The sequence below is a fragment of the Stegastes partitus genome, unplaced genomic scaffold (assembly GCF_000690725.1).
Source record: "Stegastes partitus isolate 25-593 unplaced genomic scaffold, Stegastes_partitus-1.0.2 Scaffold1438, whole genome shotgun sequence".
NCBI lineage: Eukaryota > Metazoa > Chordata > Actinopteri > Pomacentridae > Stegastes > Stegastes partitus.
The window spans coordinates 43,264-70,354 of NW_007579169.1; the positions used below are offsets into that span (position 1 = coordinate 43,264).

At 42.3% G+C, this 27,091-nt stretch overlaps 1 protein-coding gene across 8 annotated transcripts in view; it reads right to left on the minus strand.

Annotated features, from left to right (window-relative positions):
* The window catches only part of svilb (supervillin b), a 48,199-nt gene extending 29,247 nt beyond the window's left edge, over window positions 1-18,952 (minus strand). The window contains exons 1-15 of one of the 8 annotated variants that reach the window (XM_008299614.1): window positions 18,774-18,952; window positions 15,257-15,320; window positions 12,858-12,949; window positions 12,704-12,761; window positions 12,464-12,594; window positions 11,117-11,945; window positions 9,561-9,644; window positions 6,146-7,489; window positions 5,545-5,715; window positions 5,317-5,354; window positions 5,127-5,191; window positions 4,789-4,925; window positions 4,406-4,486; window positions 1,386-1,677; window positions 309-374 (exon numbers count right to left, since the gene is read on the minus strand). In XM_008299614.1, coding sequence (XP_008297836.1) covers window positions 309-374; window positions 1,386-1,677; window positions 4,406-4,486; window positions 4,789-4,925; window positions 5,127-5,191; window positions 5,317-5,354; window positions 5,545-5,715; window positions 6,146-7,489; window positions 9,561-9,644; window positions 11,117-11,945; window positions 12,464-12,594; window positions 12,704-12,761; window positions 12,858-12,949; window positions 15,257-15,320; window positions 18,774-18,837 — 3,516 coding nt within the window. In that variant the 5' untranslated portion in view covers window positions 18,838-18,952. Of the gene's footprint in view, window positions 1-308; window positions 375-1,385; window positions 1,678-4,405; window positions 4,487-4,788; window positions 4,926-5,126; window positions 5,192-5,316; window positions 5,355-5,544; window positions 5,716-6,145; window positions 7,490-9,560; window positions 9,645-11,116; window positions 11,946-12,445; window positions 12,595-12,703; window positions 12,762-12,857; window positions 12,950-15,256; window positions 15,321-18,773 lie in introns of all 8 variants that reach the window. The other 7 variants (XM_008299613.1, XM_008299612.1, XM_008299619.1 and 4 more) reach the window with 7 other exon arrangements.
* Between the last annotated feature and the right edge of the window lie 8,139 nt (window positions 18,953-27,091).

The following is a 27,091-nucleotide window of genomic DNA, read 5'->3' on the forward strand; positions in this document are numbered from 1 at the left end:
CACTATTTGCTTGCGTTCAAGTATCCCATGCTTGTTGTGCGACAAACAAGCATGTCACAGAAGCAGCTAACGATGAAAATGAGGCACAGATAACAAACAAGGCACCCTGAGCCTTTCTTTACATGCTGCAATACAAAGCATACAACTAGCACAAGAGTATCCATAAATGAATATTAAGCTGAACAATACAACAACAAAAGCTGCTACCATATCATGACACAAACACCAGTCACTAGCAGGACCGATCGGATCATTCAATAGTGGGATCAATCGATGCATAAGCTCCATTTAGGCAGCCTGGGTCTTACATGTTCTCCCTGATTGGCCTCTAAGTCACCGTTACACACTGCAGAAGTTGCTGACGGCTCAGCTTCCTGTGTGAACAACAATTATTGGCTCAGAACATGGCAGAGATGAAGTCAACCTATTGTGAAGCATTTGACACCGAGAGGAGAAACATGTTTGTACCTCACTTCTGAAGTAACATAAAATAAAATGAAAACAGGTGTAATTCCTGCATAGAGGACAATATCTCTTTGCAAGGCGGTTACACATCAGGTGAAGTTTTGATGGTATAGATCCAAAACAATTCCATCTTCAGGCAACTAAATAGTGCAAAAGGATAAAAATATATTCCTTCGAGCCAAAATCGGTTTCTTGCCTCCCATATGTGAACTGTCGACCATTTTTGACATCTAGCGGCAACTTTATTTTTTTTTTAAATCAAGCAAAACAAACCCTGTGATCTGTACGAATCATCCAGCTGAACAGAGATCCATGTCGTCCATCCACAAAGCACCAAGGGAAATTAGTGCGCTACAAAATACTCACTGCAATGGGTGTAAGTGACCTGGAAGTGAATTGTGTGTAGCTGCAAGGTTCTTTAAGTAGACCTTGCAATCAAGTAACTCTGCATGCTACATTGTCAGATTCAATTATTTTAGACTACCTTCTGCACATCTGTCACTTTGAATTACCCTGTTTGAAAAGGCTCACTTAGGAACGAGACACATATTCTGCAACTCACTCCTCAGTATTGTTATGCTACTATAATTTACACTGATATCTGCAGTTCTAACATTTCATCTGCATATAATTCCTGTGATTTGCACTCTTCAAATCTTTTTTGTGTTCATGATTTTGTGTGGACCGTTAGTATGGATGCTACTAAGGTCAGTAAGCGTGTTCAGGCTGCAAAAGCAGGGAAAGAACATCATCTGTTGTGATGCTATGACCTGTGAACATCTCCTAGTCTGTCTTTATCATAAACTCTAACTTATCTGAGCATTTTCTTAGTTTTGTTCGGCATTTATTTCTATGCAATTGTTAACAAAGTGCCACACTTTTCTTCCATAGAAACATTACATGAGGTAAATCCACTGTACCTGCTCCACTTCTCCCTGGGTGATTGGTTGAGTCTGAAAACGGGTGTTGGCTCGGCGCTGGCGGGTGTCACCTCGAGCCCCCTCGGCTGTTTTACCCGTAGTGTGGGCGAGACGGTTGAATAAGGCCATCTTCTCAGACAAACTGAGCGTGGACAGGTCGGGCTCATCCGAGACAAGGCCCAGGCTGTCAAACTCAGCCCCAGAGCTTGAGGCTTGAGCTGGTCTCTGGTGATCCTGGGCTTCCTTCTCCTGATCCTGGACTGCTGAGTCTGGCTGAGAGGAGGCCTGAATGCTGGGGAAGTGAGCAATTAGAGTTAATATTTGAATTGATATAAACTGAAAAGTTATATGCTAGACTGAGTCGTTTTTTGTCAAGGTCTGTGGTTTTGTGTATAAATAGTCTTATCTTTCATTCTGTTTTTGCCCGTTTGGTCTGTTTTGTTTTCCAGAATACTTGTTTTCTTCCCTTTTCTTCACCTGCCCATTACCTGCTCAGTTTTCCTCACGTTGCTTTCCTGTTTCTGGTTTACACATTTAGAAGCTTCACTTCTAGCCGAGCTTGTTCTCTTCCTTTTGATACATTTTTGGATCTTCGGTAATTCTTTGCCAGCTCTCTATGCTTTTGAATTATTTTTAGTTTCTTTCTGTGCTTGTTTGTTTTGATTAGGTTCACCTATAGTTTTTTTTAATACTCGCCTTTGGTGTCTGCATTTAGGGCTTTTTCTAAACAATCCCCACCATAATTTTCAGTTTTATCATGACAAGCATGACAATGACTGGACAGGGACATTTTACACATGGGCATTAGAACAGGGTTTACTGTCATGTCCCTGCATTATGAAGGTAGAAACTTGTTTTTTTTTCAAAGTTGTACTATATTAACTGTAACCTATTCAAACAAAACTCAATTTTTCACTTATCAAGATGTCTTAAGATAGTAGAAGCGAAGTAATCATCCACTAAATAGTACAGAAATGAACATGCATGCTAATACCCTATAGGTAAATAGCTGTGGCAACTGTGTCAGATTACAGGCACAGCAACAGAGACATAAGCAGATCAGCGCACATATGCCAGATAATCATATAATGCACTTGGATGTTTGCAGGGGTTATGGCGATCTCCCAGCCGTGAGCCGAGTTCAACCTTGGCTGGAAAACAAACTGCACGACACGTGAACTCAGACATGCAGAGGGCTTTAACTGGCTCAACCTCTGACCTTTACTGAAGATATGTAATCTATTTCTTTACTGATATTTATGACCTGCATGTGAGAAACATGCTTCTAGACCAAACATGAAGATTACTGAATGAGTAATTGTGTAAACACCAGCTTCCTTGCCCTATAAGGTGCACACAGCTAAGGCGCAGCACACGAAGGGGCAGAAATAACAAGGAAAGGTGATCTGCAGGAGCACATCAGCACTGCAACCAGGAGAGGGAGATGGAGGTTTGTTCACCACAAACAACACGACAAATTAAATTCATAAGAGGGAGACAGGCGTACCACTCATCATAAACTGGCTGTGGCACTACATTTTATTGGTTTCTATGCTTAAAAAAAAAACAATGTAGATGTGTCTTAGTGTGAAGCCATAATCCGAGTGTGTACACAATGCAGATTTTTTCTTTTCATAATTTATAGCTGTAACACAAGTTTAATAGTTGAGATTAAAGATTGCCGCACACAAGAAAAGGACTTGGATTCTCCAAGTGGACTAAATTCAGTCATTAAAAGTACACTACACACCATCCCTGATATTTTTAACATCCATGGAAGTTAATACATTGCTTGAGATCTAAAAAAAAAAATAAAAATAATTGAATCTGGAGTGTTTTTCATGCACATTCTATGGGTTAAAGTATAAAACAACTACATACACTGATCAGCTACAACATTAAAACCACATTCCACCCATGTACTGCTAAAACAGCTCTGACTGATCAAGGCCTGGACTCAGACCTGTGAAGGTGTCCTGTGGTATCAGGCACCAAGACAGTAGCAGCAGATGCTTTAAGACCTGTAAATTGTGGGGTGGGGCCCCTGTGGAGCCCACAGATGCTCAATCAAATTGAAATCTTAGGAATTTGAAGTCAATATCTTGGATCTTTACATCTTAAAACAATTTCATTGCACACTATTCTGCTAAAAGAGATTCCTCCCATCAAAGAATACTTCTGCTATGAAATACGTGGTCTGCAGCAATGTATAGGTGGGTCTACATAAATGCCAGGACCTAAAGTTTCCAACCTGCCCAGAGCATCACAATGCCTCTACAATGCCTCCTTCTTTCCATAGTGCGTCCTGCTGCCATCTCTTCCCCACACAGGTAAATAGCCACATGACGTAAAAGAAAACGTGATTCATCAGGCCCATTGTCCAGTTCTGGTGCTCACATGCCTATTTGGTGGTGGACAGGGCTCAACATGAACACTCTGACTAATCTGCAGCTATGCAGCAAAATGTAAAGCGCTGTGTGTTCTGACACCTTTCTATCATAACCACCATTAGGGTTTGTAGCAATTTGTGCTGCAGCAGCTCTTCAGTGGGCTCAGACCACAGAGACCAGTCGTCATGCCAGTCGCACTTCAACAAGCCTTGGGCACCTATGACCTTGTCTCATGTTCACTGGTTGTATTTCACTGGGCCGCTTTTGGTAGCTACTGACCACTGGATACCATGAACACCCCACAACACCTGGCATTTTGGAGATCTCTTAACCAGTTTTGGAGAAATCAGAATTTTGCCACTGGAAAAGTCCCTCAGAACCTTACATTTTCCCATTTTTCCATCCAACACATCGACTTCAGAAACTGACTGTTCCCCAGCTGCCTATTATGTCTCACACGTTGACAGGAGCCCTTGTAATGAGACAATCAATAGTATTCACTTTACTTGTCAGTGGTTTATTGTTTTAGCTGATCAATGTGCATCCTGCAGGGGTACAAAGAGCAAGTATGGTGTATTTTAGCTATTAAATTAGCAACACATACACGCATGACAAATCAGCCCAGCCCACCTGATGCTAGTCACACTGGTGCTGGCTACTGTGGGGCTAGTAATGAGGACTCCCACAGATTGTGACGATGTGGCAGGATCACTTAAAAGTAGAGAAAAGGAGGTACAGAAGGGAAAAGGTGAAGTAGACAGTGCTCAGCAAAGAAAAACTGTCAAAAACTGAAAAAGAAGAGAAAGGAGATGATAGCAAGTCAAGATGACAGCATGTCTGAAGGTATGACAAAGAATAGACAAGAGGGAAAAGAAAGGAAGAACATAAAATTACAGACAAGAGCAGGAAGTAGAATAAAAACAAAATGGGGATAAGGGGGAAATAAAAAAGGGCAGATATCTTTAAATTGTACTCATCTAAATACAGCTATAAAAGCCAAATCCAAGAACTACCTTGAAGCGTTGACCACCTCCCGGTTGGTGACGGGTTGTGTGTGTGCACGGTCCTGAACTCTTCTAAGACGTCTTTCTACAGCAGCATTTCTTGAACGTGGTTTGGGAACGCCTCCGTCTGATGTCCTTTCCAGTTCCTGGAACAAAATGTCGAGAAAACATCACGATTACCTCCCAGTTTACTTGAGATGTACAAAATATGGCACCTGAAACTACTCAAACATCATTGTCCTGCTGTAAATCTGAACGTTATGATTTTAAAGGACTTGGCATTTAAAGTGTAAACCACTGATCATACGTTGTGAATGCCTGACTTGTGCAGAAAGCAGTATATATACCCTGAAGAGAGATCTCTTCGCTGCCACACTCATCTTGGCTCTATCGTCCAGTTTTTCCTCATCTGCTGATGACAAGACAGAATTATGTTACATGCCAGCTATGTATTTAAACTTCAGGATGACATCCATGAATTTTCTCTTTTTTTGTGATTCATGTATATTGTACACGTATGCAACAGACCCTTCTTACCCTCAGGATCCTGTAGCTGTGATGGGCTGAGACGGGACCTGCAGAAAAGAATACAAATCGAGCATTAACATGTAGCCCACATTATTGACTATGAGGAACCACTGGATATCATCACGATCTGAAAACCAGCGTAGAACCATGCTCTGCCACCCCATTCAATGTATTGCTCTTTATTAATAAAATAATTCTGCAGAGCTCCTGCAGATTGCTAGAGAGCCGCTCCTGTACCTATCAGACTCCAAACGCTCTGCAGAGGTGATGGGCTGGGTCCTAAACCTCTCCGACATGCGACTGTCTCCTGGAGTGATGTAGCGCCGAGGCCTCCGAGCACCCCTGTCCCGGTCGCTGCTGCTAACTGGATCTACCTCCATAGCTGAGAGATCTACTTTAGTAGTCTCACTTTTTCGGTGATTGGTTTGGAAAGATTGACGAAGACAACAAATAGGGAAAGGTAAAAAATAATGTTAAAAATGGTTGATTTTAAAGTTGTTATAGTAGTTTAACATTTTACCAGGAACTGCACTCAGATTAAAAAAAAACAAAAAAAACACAAGGCTGAGCACAACCTAACTGCCACCCAACCGTGAGGAGCAATTACAACATGCAGCAGCAGAGTGTAACTTGCAAGAACCGATGCTAATTTGTACAAACAAATAAGTTCAGACGCTACATTGAACAATCCACCTCGACACATTTCATGCCACAGAATTACATAGAACATTATTACTTTCTTGTATCATAACTGGATTATTTATTCGTAGCAGCTTACTAATGCATTGTTAGAAAGTTATTTAGCGATGCAACACAGAGCCCATGCCAGTAGACCTACAACTCAGGCTTCCGGTTGGCATTCTCCAGATAAGAGTGTCGCAGCTGTGCTACTGACACCCTTGTGTCCAGGGTTCCCATCTCCCCGTTAGCCATCCCTGGCGGAAGGACAGTCCTGGATGCGTCTCTGCTGGCCGCTGCCCTCTCCATACGATACACGGCAGAGTGCTGGCTCACACCGATATCTGACATGGAGCGGGTTCGTATCTTGGGTTTGGGCCCTCCGCTCATCTCCAGGCTTCTGTGTTTGGCCTGAGGCAAAGAGGAGCCCTTCTGGAGGTAGATGGCTGAGTCAAACCTCTGGTGCCCAGATTCAGCCTGCTGCTGCCTCTGAACCTCAGACTCTTCATCTAGTTGGAGCTGTTGTTGTTTTTTCTGGGACTCTTGCTGCTGACTTTGATGCCCTTGTCTTTGCAGCTCATACTCCTGCTGTCTTTGAGACTGCTGTTGTCTCTGACTCTCCTGCGGCTGTCTCGAGTGCTCGTACTGATGCTGCCTTTGAGGATCTTGCTGTTGAATCTGAGCAGCATGTTGTCTCCTTCTAGGTTCATACTGTTGTTGTGCTGGGGGCTCTTGCAACTGAATCTGGGGCTCTTGATGGTGCAGGGGCTCTGAGGATTGATGTTGCCTTGGCTGCTGGCGTACAGAGGCTTGAGAAGGTTGCACAGATCTAAATATCCTCTCCTCTTGGCTTTCATGGCTGGAGAGATGCTCTTGACCCCTTTCTCTGATCCTTTCAACATTTCTTTCCCTCCCTCTTTCCCTTGGTCTCTCCTGATCCCAGTCTTCCTCACTTCGACTCGTCCTCCTTCGTTCTGGGCTGTTGCTTTGCCAGTCCATGTCTTCATGTCTGCCCCTATGAATGTCATCTACGCTTTTTTCTCTCCGGCGAATCTCTGAGGGCAACACAGCTTTCCTGCTCTTTAGCAGGCCTTCTGTATGAGCCTCTTCCTTTAGAGCCTGCCTGGCCTCCACTCTTGCCTCCCTATGGGCAGCATAGATTTGGTCGGCACTCACTCTCCTTCGTGGTTGTACCTCAGGAGGTTCAGAAGGTTTGGCAGTTGGGGCAGTCATGGCCAAATAGGGCTGAGAGTCCACGGCTGGGCCTGAGTGTTGGTAGTCAGAGGTGGAGGGAGGGTAGACTGCTTGCCCATGGGCAGGATGGTGGCCTGGGCTGGGCTGAGGCTGGGGAACAGTCCTTTGTTTGATGGGTTCTGAATGTTGTGGTGTATACTGAGCAGTGCTGCCATGAGTACGGTGTCTGTTAGCTTGGTGCCTGTCTGGACTCCAGTCAGGGGGCCTCTGGGCAGTTTCATCCCTGGACAACCGTTCCCTTACTCGGATTCTTGGGGAGAGGAATGCATAAGGGAAACTGAGATTCGGGTCATGTGAAAAAGCGTCAACCTTCTGTGAACTTAAGACTAAACTCAAACCAAAGATAGTCTATATGGAATGAACCAAGTTTAAAAAAAAAAAAAAAAGCAGCCATCGTTTTATTATCCAACTTGAACTTTATAAGTAGATTGAAGTAGTATCCAAACAATACTTCTGTAGGTGACTGGAGGAGCAAACAACCTGAACACCTACAGCTCAAATCTACACTAAGTATTGGATTTTAATTTTTGTGGAAACTTAATTTAAATCCCACTAATTCCACATGCACGTTGTGAAACATATAGAACAAAAGTTGAAACCTTAAGACAATCATGGGACCAACTTCAGCACCCAAATCCTACACTCGTATGACAAGGTCAAGTAGCAGCATGCTCTGGCTTTAAATTCGAGCCCAACCTTCCCTCTCTCTCTCTTGCTGATGTCTCCATGCCAAAAAAGTAAGTCAAACTATTTTCATCCCCAACCTCCTGACCTCTGGTAGCCAAAGGTTGCACTAATCTCATTGTGGACCACTAAGCCAGACATAATTGATGGGCCTCTTCTTTATCTGACATGGCATGAAGGACTTAAACGGTGCTTGTGCTACATGAGTACGCACTAATACTAGCAGCTGATAAGGCCACAAAGGAAGTCAGAGTCAGTGCCAGAACCTGGACTTTTAGCTCAAAAGTGATCAGAATGTGCCTTGAGACATAAAAACAGAGTACAGAAGCAGCATGTTGATTTTCTTTCGTTTGTCTGACTTGTTTGCTATGTCTCTATGAATTTCACCTGCTCATTCAGCTTAAAGGCAGGTCTTCCTTTCAGAGGCGATCAGCAAGCGACTAGGTCACTTATCTGGGCTACTCCCCAAGGACTTTAAAGTTTAATGGCAGCACAACTCGGATAAAATCAAAGATTTCCTGTAATAAGCTTTCTCCTGACATCCTTTTACCACAAAACCATATCAGGAGATTGAAAGACATTTGGGAAGCTCTCATGGAGAAATGAACGTCTTATGCAACAACATTGTAGAAGTCACTCCCGTGGTACAAGATATAATTTCACAGAGGTTAAAAGGCCAAAATTTGAGGAGGGAGCATATGAGTGCAGTCTTGCTGACAAGTGCTGATTCAGTAGGTCTGAGACTGACTGGGTCAGGGTCTGGAGCTGACTAATGTTGTTACCCCATCAGCTCCGGTTCACTAACACCCCTCAACTGCACTTGAAACCCAGGCCACACACAGCCACACTGCTTTAACAAGGACGCAGGTGCAGGGGGTGGTGTTGTACTGAGGAAAAATGATTTGTTTTACAGAGTTCTGGATGTGTTTAGAGGCGTATGTGACAGAAAATGTGTCAAGTACCTCAAGTTTCCTGTTGCTCTACTCTCTTTTAATTCAGATGTGCAACACCAGTAGTTTTCATCGTTCATTAACATTTCTACCACAAATGAGTGTCACTATAGCAAAACGTAGTGACACTATGCATGGATGAAAAAAGGAAACTTATAATATGAAACTGCCAAGTTGCAGAAAAAACTATAAAAATTAGTTTTTATGCCTGGTAAATCTTTAAATGGAAAATGTTAAATGATGAGACTAAGTTAGAAATGGAAGTTTGTCAGTTGAAAAGTGGAAACACCAAATAACTGTTAAATGGGACACTAATCAATAAGGGAAACATTATTTTATGAAGCATGATAAGAAATAGTTATACAGTTGATCTGGAGGGAAGAGTTAGCTGCTTGTCCACCAGGAACATGTTTCTAAAAGTTCCCGCTCTGCATTCTTCCCAGCAGGATTAAAAAGGTTACCGTATGCAAGTTTTAAAATATTCAGGGTTTGCAGGATCTACAACATTGTTTTATTATTATTTTAAATCCATTTTTGCCCTGAGAAAAAGACAAGACTGCACATAAATGCAGAGTTTACAAGTACTTTAGTGAGTATCTAAATGCTGCCAGTTAAAATCACATGTACCAGGTGGACAGCGGGTGTTTGGTGGGTCTTAACACTCATGACAACCCGAGTGGACGGTACCTGGAAGGCCAGCTGAAGTCTGTCTGAGTGTCACTCTCTGAGTCTGTGTTGAGAGACCAGTCGCTCTTTGACAGGGCGGCCAGGCTACAGGATGATGTGGTGACAGTGTCAAACCTCGAGGGAAACTTCGGATCATTTTTTTTTTAGGAGCACTGAGCAGCTGGACCATTTACCGTAATCACAACTACTTTTGGTGCTTGTGAGTCAGAGATTTAAAAATGGTTGTGTTGTGCAACTTGATGTGTTGATGTAATATAAAAGCCTTTTCGACTGCTGCAGAGTTACATCACAACTTTCATAAATATAGTTCCAGCTCATAGTAATATCTCTGCCTCAGCGTCATCAAGTCAAATTCTTCTTCATCTAAGGTACTTGAAAAGTATTACAATTTGTATTCCTTTTGTGGTAGCATGTTCCAGTTTATAATAGACAGTGACAAGCACTAAGCTAATGAACCAAGCTGCTGGTAAATCAGGTTTACCTCTTAGGGCAAGCAGGGAAATCATACCCACTCCAAAAGCCAACCCTGCAATCTCCCCCCTCACCCCACAACCTTCCCCTGATGAGCTCCCCAGAGCTCATTTCTATGTGAAACTGGAGCAGGACAAGCATGACAGAGCTGGACCCACAGTCTAGAAAGATCCCTGCACTGGCAGAGTGGAAGAACTAGCTGGCTAGCTATGAACCAGCCAGTGGATGGTCCAAACTGCACAGATTCATGAAGTCGAGCGGGAAAGCTAAAATATAAATACTTTTACTTTGTTCATTAAGCATCTGAAGCCATCACAATCCACTGGGAGGTTTAAAAGGCATATTACTGGGGGTTCAGAAAGTTAAACATTTTACTCATTTGAGTTTCTGCACACAAATCCTGTTGGAGTTTCACAATCAATAATGTAGCCACAAATTTTGCAAGCAAAAAAAAATTGAAAATATGCTTCTAAAAGAACGTATTACAGCCAGTGGATCAGAACAAATACTGTCAGGTAAGGTAAGGGACTCATCTTGCTTAAACTCCCTGACACTACATGCAGTCTAAAAATATACCAGACTCTTCATGCTATGATCTCCTGATTCAATATCAAAAGTATCTGTAGGTGCATACACTAAAACCGAAGTGAAATTGGAAGAACTATTAATAAAATACTAAAATAGACGCATGTTGCATGTTTATATGCAGAATTTCAATACTTTGACAAGAACTAAAGTGTGTTTAAAGTTCGAACCGCACCACAACAAGCAAATAACCAAAAGTACATTTCTGATTCTACTGTCCTGTCAGGCATTAACGGTGTATTTCAGATTTTATTTGTGTGTTTTTATGAGACATTATGCCTAAAATCAGATTTTGTTTTGGAACATAATAGTACTGTATTGTCATTATTCAGCAATAATTCCACAATATCCGATTTTTCACAATGTGTTATAAAGTTTGTCAAATGCTCAGTATTTATGTTTTGACTTTAGTGATATTTTTCTCCTAAAGCTCTTGATGCAGAACTACAACTTGACTTTATGTATTTTATGATTGCTGTAACTCAGTTTTATGAACTTACCCCTGCCTGTTGAGGATGCTCTGGGCCTGCTGCTCGATGAATAAATCCCCAGGTGAGATGCCGTAGCGAGTGGATGGTAGTGATGCTCGGCGGGCGGTGCGAGGAGAGCTGGGCACTGCTGCGATGCTGTAGTCCCTGCTGGAGGCTGGGCTGGGCTCCTTGTGGGCAGCATCCTGGTGGTGATGTTGTTGTTGTTGTTGTTGGGGCTGTGGCGGATGCTGCTCTTGTGTCCTGCTTCTAGAGGCGACTGAGCGCTCTTGAGCTCCCCTACGCCGATAATTCTCCATGTTCATCGCTCTTTCCCGCTCCGAAAATCTACTCGATCTTTCATGAGTGGAGGGAGGAGCTTGATTTGAGTGGGCGGGGCCTGTTGTGCTATCAGGTGCAGTGTCTGGGTGAGTCCTCATGTAAACCCTACCCACTCCAGAGCGATACGGCACCCTGGGCTCCTGTCCTGGTGCTTCTGCTTCCGACCTCTCTGGCCTGGCAGCGGTTTGTCGGTCAGAGGCGTCCGGATCACGCCTGGAACGGTAGCGTGGCGTGTAATCGATGTCCACTTCCTGATCAAGCAGGATGCCATAACGCTCTGACAACTGGCGACGGCGCTCAGCTTTGTAGCGGGCGATGCGTTCGGCCTTCGAGCTGAGGCTGGTGGATTCTGAAGGGCCAGATGTGGGTGTCGACGAGGTGGTTAATGTCACTGGGTCAACATACACCAACACTGGCTCTGCACGGCTGCCGCCAACACCACCTTTGGCCTGAGATGACCTGTCTGGAGACGACACCTGCTTCTGTGGTGCCTCCAGCTCCTCTCGACTGTAGCGCCTCACTGTGGTAAACAGGGAAATACTCCATTACTCATCAGCAGCATTCACTGAACATCAAGAATTATGCTACCTTCACGTCAATTTCTAATCCAAGTCACAATTACGACTGGACTGTGTTTAAAAGCTCTGGTATATCTGACCTGGCACGAAATAAAGTCAAAAGTGCAAGAAAAAGCAAACAAATATGGATGCACACAACACAAATGTGACATTATTCTAAACAAAACACATCACTGACATTCACACGACTTGTTGAATTCCCTTCTTGCAAAATGCAACAACATGCAACAACTTGCAGCTCCACTGGATGAACCAGTAGTGCTGCAGTGCTCAAAGGATGTTGGTATCACAGTAAAAGTAAAATGACAAACAGTAAAACGATGAAAAGTTCACAAATATTCAATGACAAACACAAATTACTGTTTTTTTGTCAAATAATGTCATTCCAAGTCCACTGAAGCCAGCATCATATATTTTCTGCAGTGCATCGTGCCATGCTTACCCATCACACAAGGCTCACAGGGGTCTGAGGCGCGGGTGTACCGCGGAGGATCCTCCTCCAGCATCCTGTTAGCGACCAAACCACCGGGCACCAGTGCGGGTGGTGCGTCACTTTCAATTCCCTCCAGACGTCGGGCTATCCTCTCCTTTCTACCAGAGGCAAAAGGCAGAGGGTAACGGTCAGGAACGGTTAAGCCAAGTGAGTCTTTCTGAGAATGTTTCGACATGTTTATACCGAAATACAGCGTCCTGAACGTACCTGTTCATTCCTGAATCTTTTGTGACAGTTCCCTCAAAGTATTTCTTCAACTCTGAAACTAAAAGCATGCACAGAAATTGAAACAAATAGTCATAAAAATGGCAATTATTTGTTTTATTCTGTGCTATTGCAAGAGCTTGGAACTGATGCACACCTTTAGGAAGGACGACCAGAAGTTTGGCATCTGTATCTGAAACACTCTTGACCAAGGTGGTCTTGTCATTCAAGGAGAAGTCACTCTGAAAACTGAATGAAGACAGAGTCACAAACCTGCAATCAACATGATATCTATTACATTGTGATTTATTACTAGGGCTGTAGTGTCCAGGGCTGACTGGCCGACTGGTTGGTCTGTTTGCTCTCATCCATTCAAATTCCTATTGGTCCCAACCATTGGTGTTATTGGGAGGGGGGACGGGACGGGACACGACAGAAGCCTTCCAGAAATATAAGTTTAAGAAGTACAGTTTTTCCTCATGTCCGTAAGTCTATAGAACATCTGGACTGTGTCTCCTGGTGTTCAATGCGAGGAAATGCTTCTCATTACATATGCATTGAAGCTTCAGCGCAGCCATACAAGAGAGAGACACATCAGAGGCTATCAGTTTTTAGCGACCAGTTCTATGGAATATTGACTTTGAGCATTTTTGTCACTAAAATAGAATTTATAAAACATAGAGAGAAATAAGTGGGAAGGTCAACATGCCACATGTGAAGCCTGTTGGTGAAATATTTTGTTACAGGACCAATGATCCACTACATTATGCGTGTCCTCTGTATGATACGCAGCTAAAATGTGTTAAACCAGCTAAACTAGTGTATTTAATAATTACACATTTACACGATTCGACTGTCAACGTGGTCAAACAACTGAATAACCTGTTAGCTAAATCGTTTTTCTAACTTTCTGGTACACACAGTGTGGTCCCTCTGAAATCTACCGCAAAAGCTGCCATTTTTCAGTGCACTCAAGGCAAATTTCTGGACGAGACAAAACAGAAGGAGGAACTTTGCAAACACATCCAAGATCATGACGGCTCTCACAGGAATTTATGTAGCTCCGGTTGATCCGTATACAGAACCTGTGAACACCAACGCCTTTCCACAACTTTGAGCTCAAACAACCTGATGGAGAATGTTAGGTCTAACTTATTTAACATTTATGGAACATTTACTCCAAACTAATTGACACCAGGTCAAAGAACTCATTGGTTTGGCTACTTTTTGTTGAGGTTATAAGAGTCAAATGTAAACTTTTTAAAGCAGCATATTGCATATCACAGTACACTAACCAACACAGTGCATTATTCTAAAAACGGAAGGCTAACTTGTCTACAATATATTCCTTAATATTTTATGTACTCGGTTCAAAAACGTTTTCGGAAATCATAAATATGGAAAGTGCATGCTGGTCTGTTCTGAGTCTGCTGTTCATCATTTCAGTATATTAAAAAAAACAGGTTAAAATGATTTAATGCATTGCAAATTCTAGCTTTTTATGTTGATTTTTAATATATTCAAGTTAATAAGACTAGTAGGTAGAGTGTACTCAGCACACTGTAGCTGATGCAGTTGATCTAGTGATAATGTACACATTATTTTTGCCCACGAACATTTGACTTATTAAAGAGCAGGTACGATTTAGGTGATTTTCTTCGGTACAGCCCTTCTTACAACTAGCATGAACTATACTTAAAACAAAGCATAGAACAGCTTTACTTCTCTGCAAAAACAAATATTAATCATAGGAGGAGGAGGAGTTAGTCTTTATTTTATTCTGTTCAGTGACAAAAGTGGTGTAAAGCAGTGACATTGAAAGGAAGGAATGGAAAACCTGATGTAGCCTAAATCTCATTCGGATAGCCAACAAGATCTTAACAACTCTACCTTAATTGACTTCTCTTAAAGAGGCTGTGGAAGGTAAAGGCGAAGAATCAGCTGGTGTCACCTCCATCAAGATCTAACTTAAGAACTGGGTCGTCAAATCCTGACTCTCCTCCAACTGACCATCAAGTTCACCCATCTTCACTCTCTACAGGCTTCCCACAAAACATGTAAAGGGGAGCCAGTTAAAAAAAATGTTGACCTTCAACTTGAGGTAAGCTTAATGCTACGATATTATATTGTATTTTAAGGATTAAATATACATTATTTAGTCTTATACCATCTATAAATGTGATGTTATTATTACTCTGTTGCAGCTCTTTGGCTCTAATGCTAAAACAACCTGAAGAAACCTTGTAAACTAATGCAACATGGGGCTTGGTGCGCAGTGGTCCTGAGGGAGGTATTATAGCTTTAATGCCATGTGAACAAAAAAGTGTCTTAGCATAAGCTGTTCCAAGCATCTCCAGCTTTTAGTGCTTACTAAGCACGATAAGCTAATGCACTCTTGTAAATCTGTCTGCTTACATATGTATATTTTGATGACAAAGCAAAACGAGAGTAATATAAATGCTTTGTGTGCTTTGTGTCTGCTGCCTGGTGAGATAGGATTAAATTATATATATCTCTAACATCTCTACCAAGAGACTCTTTCTTTTCTTTGCTCACCTTAAGGCGTCTGTTGGCAACGAGGTTGAGCTGCAAAGTTTGGTGGCAGCTTTAGATCCGAATCCTGAGAACAGAGACAAGACAAAACTTCAATAACAGAGACGTCCACACAGCACTTGTCAGTTTAAGTGTCTCTTATCTCTGGTAAGTATCTCTATGTGGAGATTTTGAGTGTTTGAGGGTGTTATCCTTTTCAAAATAAAGGCACAATAGCTCTTAATAATATAATTACATCTGCTTTATCCAAACATCAATGACACAACTAAACATAATACAGCTGTTAAGACAGAATTCGGTCTTGTGTACGACTGCACAACATGCACAATAAAAAACTTTTTCTGGAGCAGCATTAACTTCACCTTTGTACAGTAGATGAGCAGCCACTTTCACAGTGTAAGTATGAAAAAGTGCAGTCCACTGCAATTTTCCATGTACAGTTTTTCCAAAAATCTAGTGCGATGCCGTCCAGCACGTCATTATGATGGTCAACCAAATGTGTGCAAACAAGTGTTTCTGGTGCATTATGTTGTAACATGAACGATGTAACTCAGCCGTAGTCTTCCAAAGTTTAATAAATGTCTAATAAATTCCCTCTCAGGTCATTAACTCTAGAAACTCGTCTCTGTGCATGAAAATTACAAACTTAGGGATTTCCTCAACAAACCTAATCCATTCCTCTTAAATCAAACGGCTTCGTTTTGACTGTTGTTCTCTCTAGAATGTGCAGAGCTATGAAGTCAGTACCTCTTTCTCCACCCACCCCCTTGCTGTACCTGTGTGCACAAGCTCAACCTGCCTCTGCTCAAAAACATTTGTCTACACTACACAAAACCAAACACTAACATTGGATTGATTCAGCCATACATGTCTTGAACTGAAAAGAATGAAAAGAATTGTGGGATGCTGCCCACAAGGAGCCCAGCCCAGAGTCCGAAGAAGAATGATACAGAAATTCCCATCCTGCAAAACCCCAGAAGTCTAAATCCAAGTTTTTCACACTGCCATCAGTACGCTTGTAAATCTAAACATGCATAAACAACTTCTTAGAATGTATTTTACAGCCTTATATGCTTCTTTTTAGGTTGAATTTGACTTAAAAGTCTGGACAAATAACTGTCAGGGGTTTGTAGATTTGACACCAACTCGATCTACTAATGCAGGACCTTGATAGTTTCATCATGACCCTTTAAGTCTGCACAAAACTGCTAAAAGCCTGAATTTAGTGGTGTGACTTCCATTAATGTGTCCATTTAAAACAGGCTCTTTAAACTATTTAGCATTTTACAGCGATTGAGTTTGATTATTAAAACATTTAAATTAAAATTATCTTATGCTTTGTTACATTTAACCAACTGTGAGAGAGGGTTAGTCCGGGGATGTACTACCTAACAATTATTTATTCATGGGCTAGTATTAGTTGATTTATTTCCCCACAATAAATATCTAAACTTTTCCAATGAATATTTCAACATAATGTTTCATCCTTTAATAATCGCCATCATCTAATACCCCTGTGACTACTGTGGTATGATGTTAAGAATAATAATAGACCCTATTTGTCTCATCCCTGATCAGATCAATACTGGACCTGAAACTGAAAAGGCCACATAGATTAATTTAATTACTGTATGTCATAGCAATTCTTTACTTGAACACTTGACTTTAAACTTAAACTGGTTATGACATGGATTCACTTCATCACCGGAGTAATCCAGTTAAGATAATCATGGCAAAGCGTGGGAAGGAAAATATTAAAAAATGATTTGCAAAACTCTGACAACAGTCTGCAACTTTATGTCATTTTGTCAGTCATTTAATAAAATACAAAACAAAAACAGCTGAATGGCAATGTCAGATGATGCACGGTGTAACATCACCATAACAGCAGCGTGCAAAAGGTACGTGAAGAAACGTTTAGAAAAACAATTTTAAGTGATTACCAGGACCAGAACATGTTCCATGTCTTGATAACCCTAATAGCTTGTATCATGCTTAGCTGGGGACAAAATGTAAACAGGAACATTTTGTCTGTTGCTGCAGCCTCGACAAAGCGCTCCTGGCTGCTTTCACCACCTTTCAGATTTTCCATTTTTGCCACTTTTGTGTTCGCAAATGCTACATCATGATGGTATTTCAACATAAAAACAGAACTGAGTAGAATAAAGCTTTATAATAAGAAGTTACTCCACAGAAACTGCTTTTGTTCTTTCATAGTAAAACACCGACGATGTGGGCTTCAATTCTGAGAAGAAATTTCTGACCTTCCCGTGTGTCACCTGTCAAAAACTCCCGAAAGTTCACAATCAATCCCCAGTTGAGAGATGACCTCCTCACTCTCATGTCACAGCAACAGCAGCCTGTTGTAAAGTTGTATCCCAGTATAGGAGACAGATCATGTTGCTGCTCCAGACGCCTCCAGAACACCTCAGACTTATTTTGGCCTCCAGCGACCGTGTGGCAACACAGTGGAGGCTTTTGCACGACAGAAAGTGTGGATGTGAAAAGGTGTGATGTTGGTCAGGTTCAAGGGCTTCCCACGAGCTTGTGACAGGATGAAACCCAAGGCCATGTTTTGACTTCAGACATTAAGAACATTAAGCCAAAGCTAGAAATCAGCAAGGCCAGAAAGCTGGGACTGATTTTATAACTGCAGCTGAATAAATGTCTCCATCATGTACTCTCCTCTGGATATAAAACACTGATCCGAGATTAAAAATGTCTCCGACAACTTTGACACTCTATCTTCCGTCAATAAATTCCATCACCTCTAGCATTATTTCCTCTCCAATCCACTAACATTCAACATGTTTACAGCCACTGGGAATCTTGTGGAGCTGCATGTGGCTGTCTGTGACTTCACAAACAGACTTCCTCCGGTGGAAAGCCCCTTGTACTGATGTCAGTCTGGCTTTCCTTGGAAACGCCTGCAGGTTGTCAACAAAACAAGCAGCACAAGGCTCAAACCTGGCAGTGCCAGAGAGCAGCTTAGGCTGCTGACGGTCCCAAAGTGAGCGTGGTGAGGAGACGGATTTTCTATAAATATTCAGAGGTGCAAAATAGACTCCCTGACTGAGCTGGGCCTTTGCCTTCCACACAATCCAATGATACACCTTGTGATGTTTGTATTCCATGCAGAGTGCATTTACTGGGTAAAATGTCAGGAGGGTGGGAAAGACTCAAGAGATAGCACTGCAGCTGTTGAATATTAAGTGCTAAAAGACTTAAATCAATGTAAGAAATTTATATGCAAACATTACATATGTAAATCTTCTGTAGCTGTTTTTAACATCCAAAAACAAACAAGGATGAGGAACTCTTACACGTTATGAATCCTCATTTTATTCCATCCAACTGAGCGAATAGAAGCAAAATAACGACTCAACTAGGAAAAACTGAATTCTCCTGTTTACTGTATCACTGACTGCCACCACATGTGTGATAAACTGCATTCCAAGTCCTACAAACTAGTCTAGCGGCCACAAAACCAGACCAAGCGCTCCTCTTCCACAGGCCTTACCTTGGCCACAGGTTGGTTGCACATGATTCACATGGTAACTAGAGATCCATGGGTTTCGAAACATGTTTAGGAAGCAGAACAGAAGGAAGCCCTGCTGCTAGACTGCCCTCTGGTCGCAGCGCTGGTGGTGATGGTGATGGTGGACAGCAGGAGAAACAGCAGTGAAGACCCGGCGAGCCGACCGGCAGGGATGGAGGTGGCTTCACGACCACACACACACACAAAAAGACACACAGCTCCAGCAGAGCCTCGGCCACAAAGCGAGCCGCAGCCGACACAGACTGGCAGTAGTACAGTAAAGTGTGTGTTGGTGTGTATGACAGTGTGTGTGTGTGCGCGTGTGTGTGCGCAAAACAGAGCAGAGAGAGAGAGAGAGAGAGAGAGAGAGAGAGAGACAGCACAGCAGGGTGCTAAAGCAGCTCAGAGCCCTAATCAGATTACAGGCAGAAATTAGCCTTGATGATAAAAACTCTGGAACAGGATTGGAGGAGGGTGCCAGCAGGACTGCAGGGGGTGGTATGGGGTCCAGGGCGGCTGGAAGTCAGATGGTGGCTTAACACACGCATACATCAGGCTCGATTCTGCCAAGATGGCCCGGTGCCATCAAACTTCCCAAAACTAAAGCCAAATATTGCATTAATACTAATATCATTGTCAGTTTGTCAGATGGCTTCGCTGTAAAATGTTTCTTATTCTTGCAATTAAACGTCTAACAGAATCGTAAAATTCAAAGTATTAGGGGGAATATGATTCATTGTGGTTGTGAGGCTTTTACTGACATCGCTGCCAGTCCTGCTAGAGACTTTATTAAGGTGTCACATGTAAAGCAGTGGAGCAGTATTAATGATTTCCTGACATAATATTTTCTCATCAAATGCAACACCACTAGCATTGATATTAAAATTAAAGAGACTCAGGAGCAATGATTCCTATTAAAAAGACTACTCCTCATTGATGGGGCTGTAGATTATTCCAGTTGCTGCTATGTACTGTCTGGCTTTCTTCCTCATACTACACAACTCACATAAGCTCCGTGAAGCTCTGCCTCGCTCAGATGATACCCTGAAGTGCAGACACATTCAAACAGAGCGGGTAATCTCATCTAAGAAAACGACAAAAGCCACTTGTGTAAGTCATCACATCATCATATCAGTGAGACAAGTGAAGAAGGCAGAGCAGCCTGGAGGGCGCAGTGAGGCTGGATTACCCAGACCGACGTATGACGCAACAAAATCTAGAACTGCTCCAGAAACTGGTGACTTCTAGAGAAATAACTCATCTAAATACATGTTATGGGAAAGGAGGATGTGTATGTAGGATTGATGTTTCAAGCATTTACAGTGTAAAAGTTTTGGTAAGCAGGTGGCCAATTAAACAACCTCTAGCGCTGTCTCTCTTTCACTCATGTTAGTGAACATTTTGCAGACCAGTGCTGGTGAAAATCAATTTTATTACCTTGTTAACGTGTCCATATGGTGTTAATTATACGCTGGAGGATATATCACGAGCGAAACAAGCGGTCGGCACTACGACTGAACATTTCCACCCTTAAAACTGCAGCGTACCAAAGTCTCAAAGACACGGATTCAGTCTTACCTGGTTTCATATGAAACAGACCCAAAGAACGAATCATGTCAACTGGCAGGACTTTCTGTATCACTCTTCTTCTTCAGAATCTGTTTCCGGTTTAAACGTGTATGCCTGAATTACTCCGATATCAAAGTAGTTTTACAATGTTGAGCAGGTGAGCTGGTGTGCTGGAGCTGCAGCGAGTAGGGAAGAGGGGGTGGAGCAAGAGGCAGGGACTTCTTAATCTGCATAATCTGGAGGAAGCGATGTGTCGTGTTACAGCTAAGCAATTTTAAGATTTTTTTTAAAAAAGTGATTGTTTTCATGAAAAGAAAATGCCAAAAATGTAAGTGATAAACAGAGATGAGTAATCAATGGCTGGAGATGGACTTTAACTGTTTTTTAAGATAACAGTCACGTAAATCCAGCTGCAGCAGGTCAAAGTGCATATTTACATCTCATCACATCCCAAGTCTTGCATTAACAATGACGAAAAAAAACTCATATTGTGATAACCTGTTTGTAGTTATGCACCGTTTTTCATTTGTCCACCACCTCATACAGGTGCAACGGACAGATATCTTTTACAACAGCTGTAGCAGTACACAGCAGTTTGAATCAAATTTTGTTGAACACTCCTGACATTCTGTGGTTCTGCAATAAAAGCGGTAATTTGATGCTCTGCAGACAGATGCTGCTAGATATGACTGCAAGAGAGTAATACAATAAATCCTTTCTATTTTTGCTGTAACACATTAGACTGTTGCAAAAGCCACTTGTGCATCACACACAGAAGTAGAAAACATTCATAGTTTCTGCAGCCCTTCGATTGAGACCTGTTTCCTGAGAAGACGGAAAATGCCTCACAAGAGTTTCTAAACACTTCACAGTCATAAACTTTTGTTGTTTAGATGGCAGCCAGTCAAAGAGACAACAGCTCTTCACTCTTGTCACACAGTCTTGGAGTGTGTCTCGGTCTTGCTCACCACCTCCGTGTGATGCTTATTCTCACCCTTTCACATACAAACTCCCTCCTCCTTCCACCTTCCCCGGCCTGCCTCTGCTCCCTGTAGACGCCCCTAATAAGGCAACATGTGTTGTGAGTGGCTGCCTGGGAGAGAGGTCACCCTGTCAGCCAGCCGGCTTGTGTTTATCAGGGGACCGTCTCCACGCCTGCTCGCCGCTCTGCCTTGTTTTCTTTCCTTCTCGTTTTTACATTCCCCAGATTTGTCATCCCTGCCATCCATCTCGCGCTCTCCTCTGGCCACTCCCACTCATTCCTCATGTCCTTCTCGCTCTTCTCCTCTTTCTTGCATTTTATTGTGTTTGTCTGTCTGTTGTCTTTTCTCATCTGTTTGCATCTTAACCCGTCTCCGTCACTCTCATTGCACTCTTTACCCCTCCCTTTCTATGCCACAGCAACAAACAAGACACAGTTTTGCCACTTACTCTCTCTTCCATGCAAATTTATCATTTCAAAACAAGCCACAGGTCACTCATATGGCTTTTCTTAGAAGTAAACCACACTGGCATAAGACATAAAGCCTTCCAAGTAACTAAATTAAGATGGACTGTGTGGGGAAGCTGATGACAACATGGGAACTTGTGTCAGACATCGTGTCCAGTACACAGCTTTAAGATCCTCTTTTGTCATCCAAGTTGTTAGTAAATAGATTACATACGATCTCTAATTTCAGTGAGAGATATATTTCGCACACAAAATATTGACGATCTCGGTACTCCATCAAGTTGTCACATTCTCATATAGAAATATTTTACATTTTTAAAAAAAACATGACTGCTTTGCTTTTCAGATTGAAATCTTCTGGCAAAAGTTTATCTGCCAGAAAATCACAACTAAAGCGCCTGCAGCTTGTTATCGTGCACCACCCCGGCTGTCAGGCGTACAACTCTGTCAAGCAAAGCATTGTTTAGCCATCAGCTACAAAAAAATAAATAAACAAAAATACTCTGCAAAACTTGCTGTGACTTTAACTGTCACATAGTTTGTTGCGTCAAAGACAAAATGTGAAACTTTGCGAAACATCTTCAAGCTGGAGCACAGGATGTACGAAGCGGTCATGCGCACATCAATAAAACTCAACACCCAGGACATCATGTAAACACCACAAGGCGAGGTATCTTAACAAATGCCTGCGTGACTCAACATCAAACCATTTTTCTGCTAATCAAACCATGAAGCTCAACAGCTTGCTGGACATAGAGTTTCAGCTACATGTGAAGTTTTTCCTACAGACACTGACTCCATAGGCTCTGCTGTTTCAGTCTGTCCCGATACGTGATCGGCATTATGAGCGCAAACTTCTGTTTAAGCCTCAAGACTTAAAACAATGTCACACAAATAAGTCATCAAATCCAATGCAGAGGACATTCAGGGAGCAGCAGATGTTCGTCTGTTGCCACTTCAGAAGACAAAAAGAAAAAATATGAGAGATTCACCAAGTATGTGTTTGTTGGAAGAAGAAAAAAATCAGCCTCAATTAAACACAATAGTCACAATATTAACCACAACAAGACAACAGATAAATCTGGACCCTAGTCATCAGAATTGGGGAACCTAATAAACAGATGTTGTAGATGTGAACGTTTATTTCATCAGAAAGTGATCTGAAACATTCTCAGTATCAATTTTTTACTCAAAAACCTGCGGGATGTACACCCATCCATCAGCCACAACATTAAAACTGCGGTGATGAACACTGATTGTCTCATTACAGTGCAATGTTCTGCTGGGAAGCTGTGAATTCTGGTATTCATGTGCATGTTACTTTGACACATGCCGCTCACCTAAACATTTTTGTAGAACAACAACTTAGCACTCCTAAACACCAGCAGCCTCCCCCAACCTGCCACATTGCACAAACTGCTCCGGAATTGCTCGAGGAACATGACAAGGAGCCAAAAACATTGATCTGATCTCCAAACTCCAAATGAGCATCCACAAGATTTGATTAATTCACGGAAGCCCAGTCCCACAACCAACAGGACCTGAAGGATCCACTGCAAAATTCACCACCGGATACAGTCAGAGGTCCTGTATTCATGGCCCCACAGCACAAGGAGAAGCCGACACAACATGAAGCTATACCGCTGTTTTCATAGATGCCCTTGTACAAATGATTTTTCTACTAGATTTTTATATTTTATATTTGCACGTTTCTTAATGTACTTAGTGTCCTTCGAAATAAAATGTCAGATTTTGTGAATGCATTACTCCTGACAATAAATGATAATAAAGGAATCCTATTCTAGACTATCAAGCTAGCGGTTTCAATGCCGTGGCTCATCAGTGAATGACTAAATGACCTTGAAAAATATGTCAAGACCAGATGTGTTGTTAACGAATTTGTACTTTTAACAGATTAATCCAAAATCATTGTTATTTTTAAAGGTCATCATACTGAAGGAGCAGTCGGCATTCAGTCATTCATGTGCTCAAAGGGAACTTCTAAAAACTGGCCTTATTCTTAGGGAATAATGAATTTATTACATCAGATGTGAACTTATAAGATTCTTCTCTTCTCTGCATATTTTTAGCAGTAATGATTTCATTAGTGATAAAGGTTGTGCTAACTCAGTCAACATTGTCCTTCAGGTTTTCTGAGCATTTGTCGACGATACTTTGATCCTGTGCATTTTAGCCAAACAGTACAGCTGCTGTGTACGATTTCTTGGACATCGTCATGGGTTTTTCCCAGGATAGTGGCATCTGATGCTAAGTGCAGATGCTGCTAAGTGCTTCACTAGTTCTTGGTTCTGGCAAATTTCTTTGAAACCCCAAAAGAAGTCCAGCTGCATTCTACTTGAAGCTCTCTGGATTAGCATACCTGGATGATTGACAGTCTGCACAGACAAACAGCAAATCATTTTAATTTCATCATGCAAATGCTGAACATTGTGCTCCACGTCGGCCTGCCTTTATTAGGAGAATATATCTCTGTTTAGCTTAACACTGTCACACAGACGTCCATCCATCCATTATCTATACACCGTTTAATCCTCATTAGGGTCGCAGGGGGGCTGGAGTCTCTCCCAGCTGACTCAGGGTGAAGGCAGGGGACACCCTGGACAGGTCACCAGTCTATCACAGGGCTACACTTAGAGACAGATAACCAAGCACACTCACATTCACACCTACGGACAATTTACAATCACCAATTAACCTCAACATGTTTTTGGACTGTGTGGGAGGAAGCCGGAGAACCCGGAGAGAACCCACGCTGCACGGGGAGAACATGCAAACTCCACCGGGACGCAAACCGGCAACCTTCTTGCTGCGAGGCAACAGTGCTAACCAACTGCGCCACCCTGCAGCCCGTCACACAGACATACATGCACTAATATAAACACTTTCGCTTGCATGCATTAGAAGCATAATATCCACACTGACACAAACACACAGGTCAAATGTGAGCCTGAGGCGGCACAGCTGGGACCTTCATCCTCCCTCCCTCCTTCAAACATTTACTCTGGCATTCTCTCTTTAGATCCAGCTCTGCGTTCCTCTCTGCTGCCTTGCATCAACTAGGTCTGACACTCAGCACAGAAATCTGCCTCCTCTGCTCTTATATGGATATCGATGAGCACAGAGGCCGGTGCTGAGGAGAGACTCTCGAGTTCTACAACTCTCAGACAGAGCAGGAGGGAGGCAGGAGACAGAAAGACAGACAGGGAGTGAAGGAGGAGGAAGAGGATGGTTTCATGCCAGAAATGGTTACGAGAGGATTTGACTGTCTTGTCTTAAAGGTACACCGTCCAGGAACATCTTGTTGTTGGGTCATTTCTGCAGGGTTTTTTTTTTTGCTTTTAGACAGACAGGAAGATTTAGGAGAGAGGACGATATGCAGCACATGCCTTGGATCTGATTATAGCCCATGTTACAGTATGTACCTGAACACTCAGAGACATTCAGATCTACCACTACTACCCAAAATCTATCTGTATAGACAAAATAAAACTCTTTAAAGGCAAATTAATTATCATTAATTAGTTATTTCATCATCAATCCACTCATATTTCTTCCTCAGTTGCCCTGCAGTTGACCATTATGTACAAACATGAGGTAGACAAATGGCATATTTACAAATCTGCATTGGTAAGGGCATTTTCAGTACATGAAACCAACTGTTATTTATCACATTTCCTTTCAGTACTGTCCTCTAAACATGCATAGATTGACCAAACCCTGCATTTAACACTACTAAACAACTGTATGTATGCCTTGTTAAATACTTAATCCCACACCGATTACCTCACTGTCTAGTGTGTTAGGTTTATGTTGTATAGAGTGCAGTACTTTATTGCTCACAAAATATCCCAACTGTACCATAAAGTTCAAGGCTACTAACTACTATATGTAGTTGGCATGATTGTTATTGATTATGCAAGAACATTATCAGTAGTTATGGATGGTAAAAATAAAAAAAACACACACATTTGTGAGCATGTATGTGGGCCAGTATCAGAGATTCATGTCATATGTAACCCAAACAGCAATAATAGTCCTGCGGATGGCGCTCTGCCTCCTGACACACAATCACAATCAAAGACGGTGCTGATCTTAAGGGGAAACTGAAGCATGAGGCCAACAGGTCGCACACCTTGAATATAAATATGACAGAAGGGAGCCAGTTTGGTCGGCACAGCTTCCTATTTAAACAGCAGCAGGAAAGTCAACCGGCTGACGGAGACAGTTAATCATTACTGCAAGCTTTCATATTGGAGACCTACCACAAGACTTAGAAAAAACAAAAAACAAAACCTTTGTACAGAGAAACATGTTTGAATTTAGGCACATCAAGGCCTCTGATCGCTCCTCCACTGATAATCCTGGACCTACTGTGATGTTCTCAGATATTCAAGAAACAGGCGTGCAATAACAATAACAGGATAACATGACAGAAGATAAATAGATCCCAAGAGTTTAAATTTTAAACTCTTGCCAGACAACACACTACGAGTTGGACATTTTGCTGCCCAAAGAAATCACAAGCCCTTCATTTATTAAAAAGCCAACCTTCTAACTATGACAACCTGCTGCTACAACCACTAACTTTGCTGGTACACTTGTCCTACAAAAGCCACTCACGCCAAAAAGAGAGGAAAAGGAACACTTGTGTCCAAAGTAGATTTAAAAGTGCAACCGAGAAGATACCTTAAAGTGACATATGTACATTACTTGTTTATATCTTAACCTATTAACTAACACAAAATTGGTTGTTTCACAGAAAATAGACACACAGCACTTGGAGCACTGCGGCCGTCTGTACTCTCATACGTGCATGAATAGAGTCCAGTGGCAGCGGGTCAAGCATGGGGCCAGTCAGTAAACCTGTCTGTTCATTTTGATGAGTGCAGCAGGTGCAAGCAACAGACTTACAGCATCACACGCTCGCTCACACACACACACACACACACACACACACGCTATAAAAACACAACTGGGGAGAAATGACGCCCGGCCAGTGCTGGAACAACACACCAGCCCAACACATACCCGTCAGATCAGCTGCACACACATACCACCATACAGCTATAATCTGGAGCTTGGAATGCTAATACCCGTGTGGTTACTTGAGACATGTGCGCAAAGCAACCAGAGGGAGACTCGGCTGGATCGTCACATTCAGTCCTACGGAGGAGGAAATTTAAACTAGATGGCAGTCAGATACTGCTGAGTTTTGGTTATGGAGGCAAAGTTTGCTACTGGGTAGTTTGGCAAAAAAAAA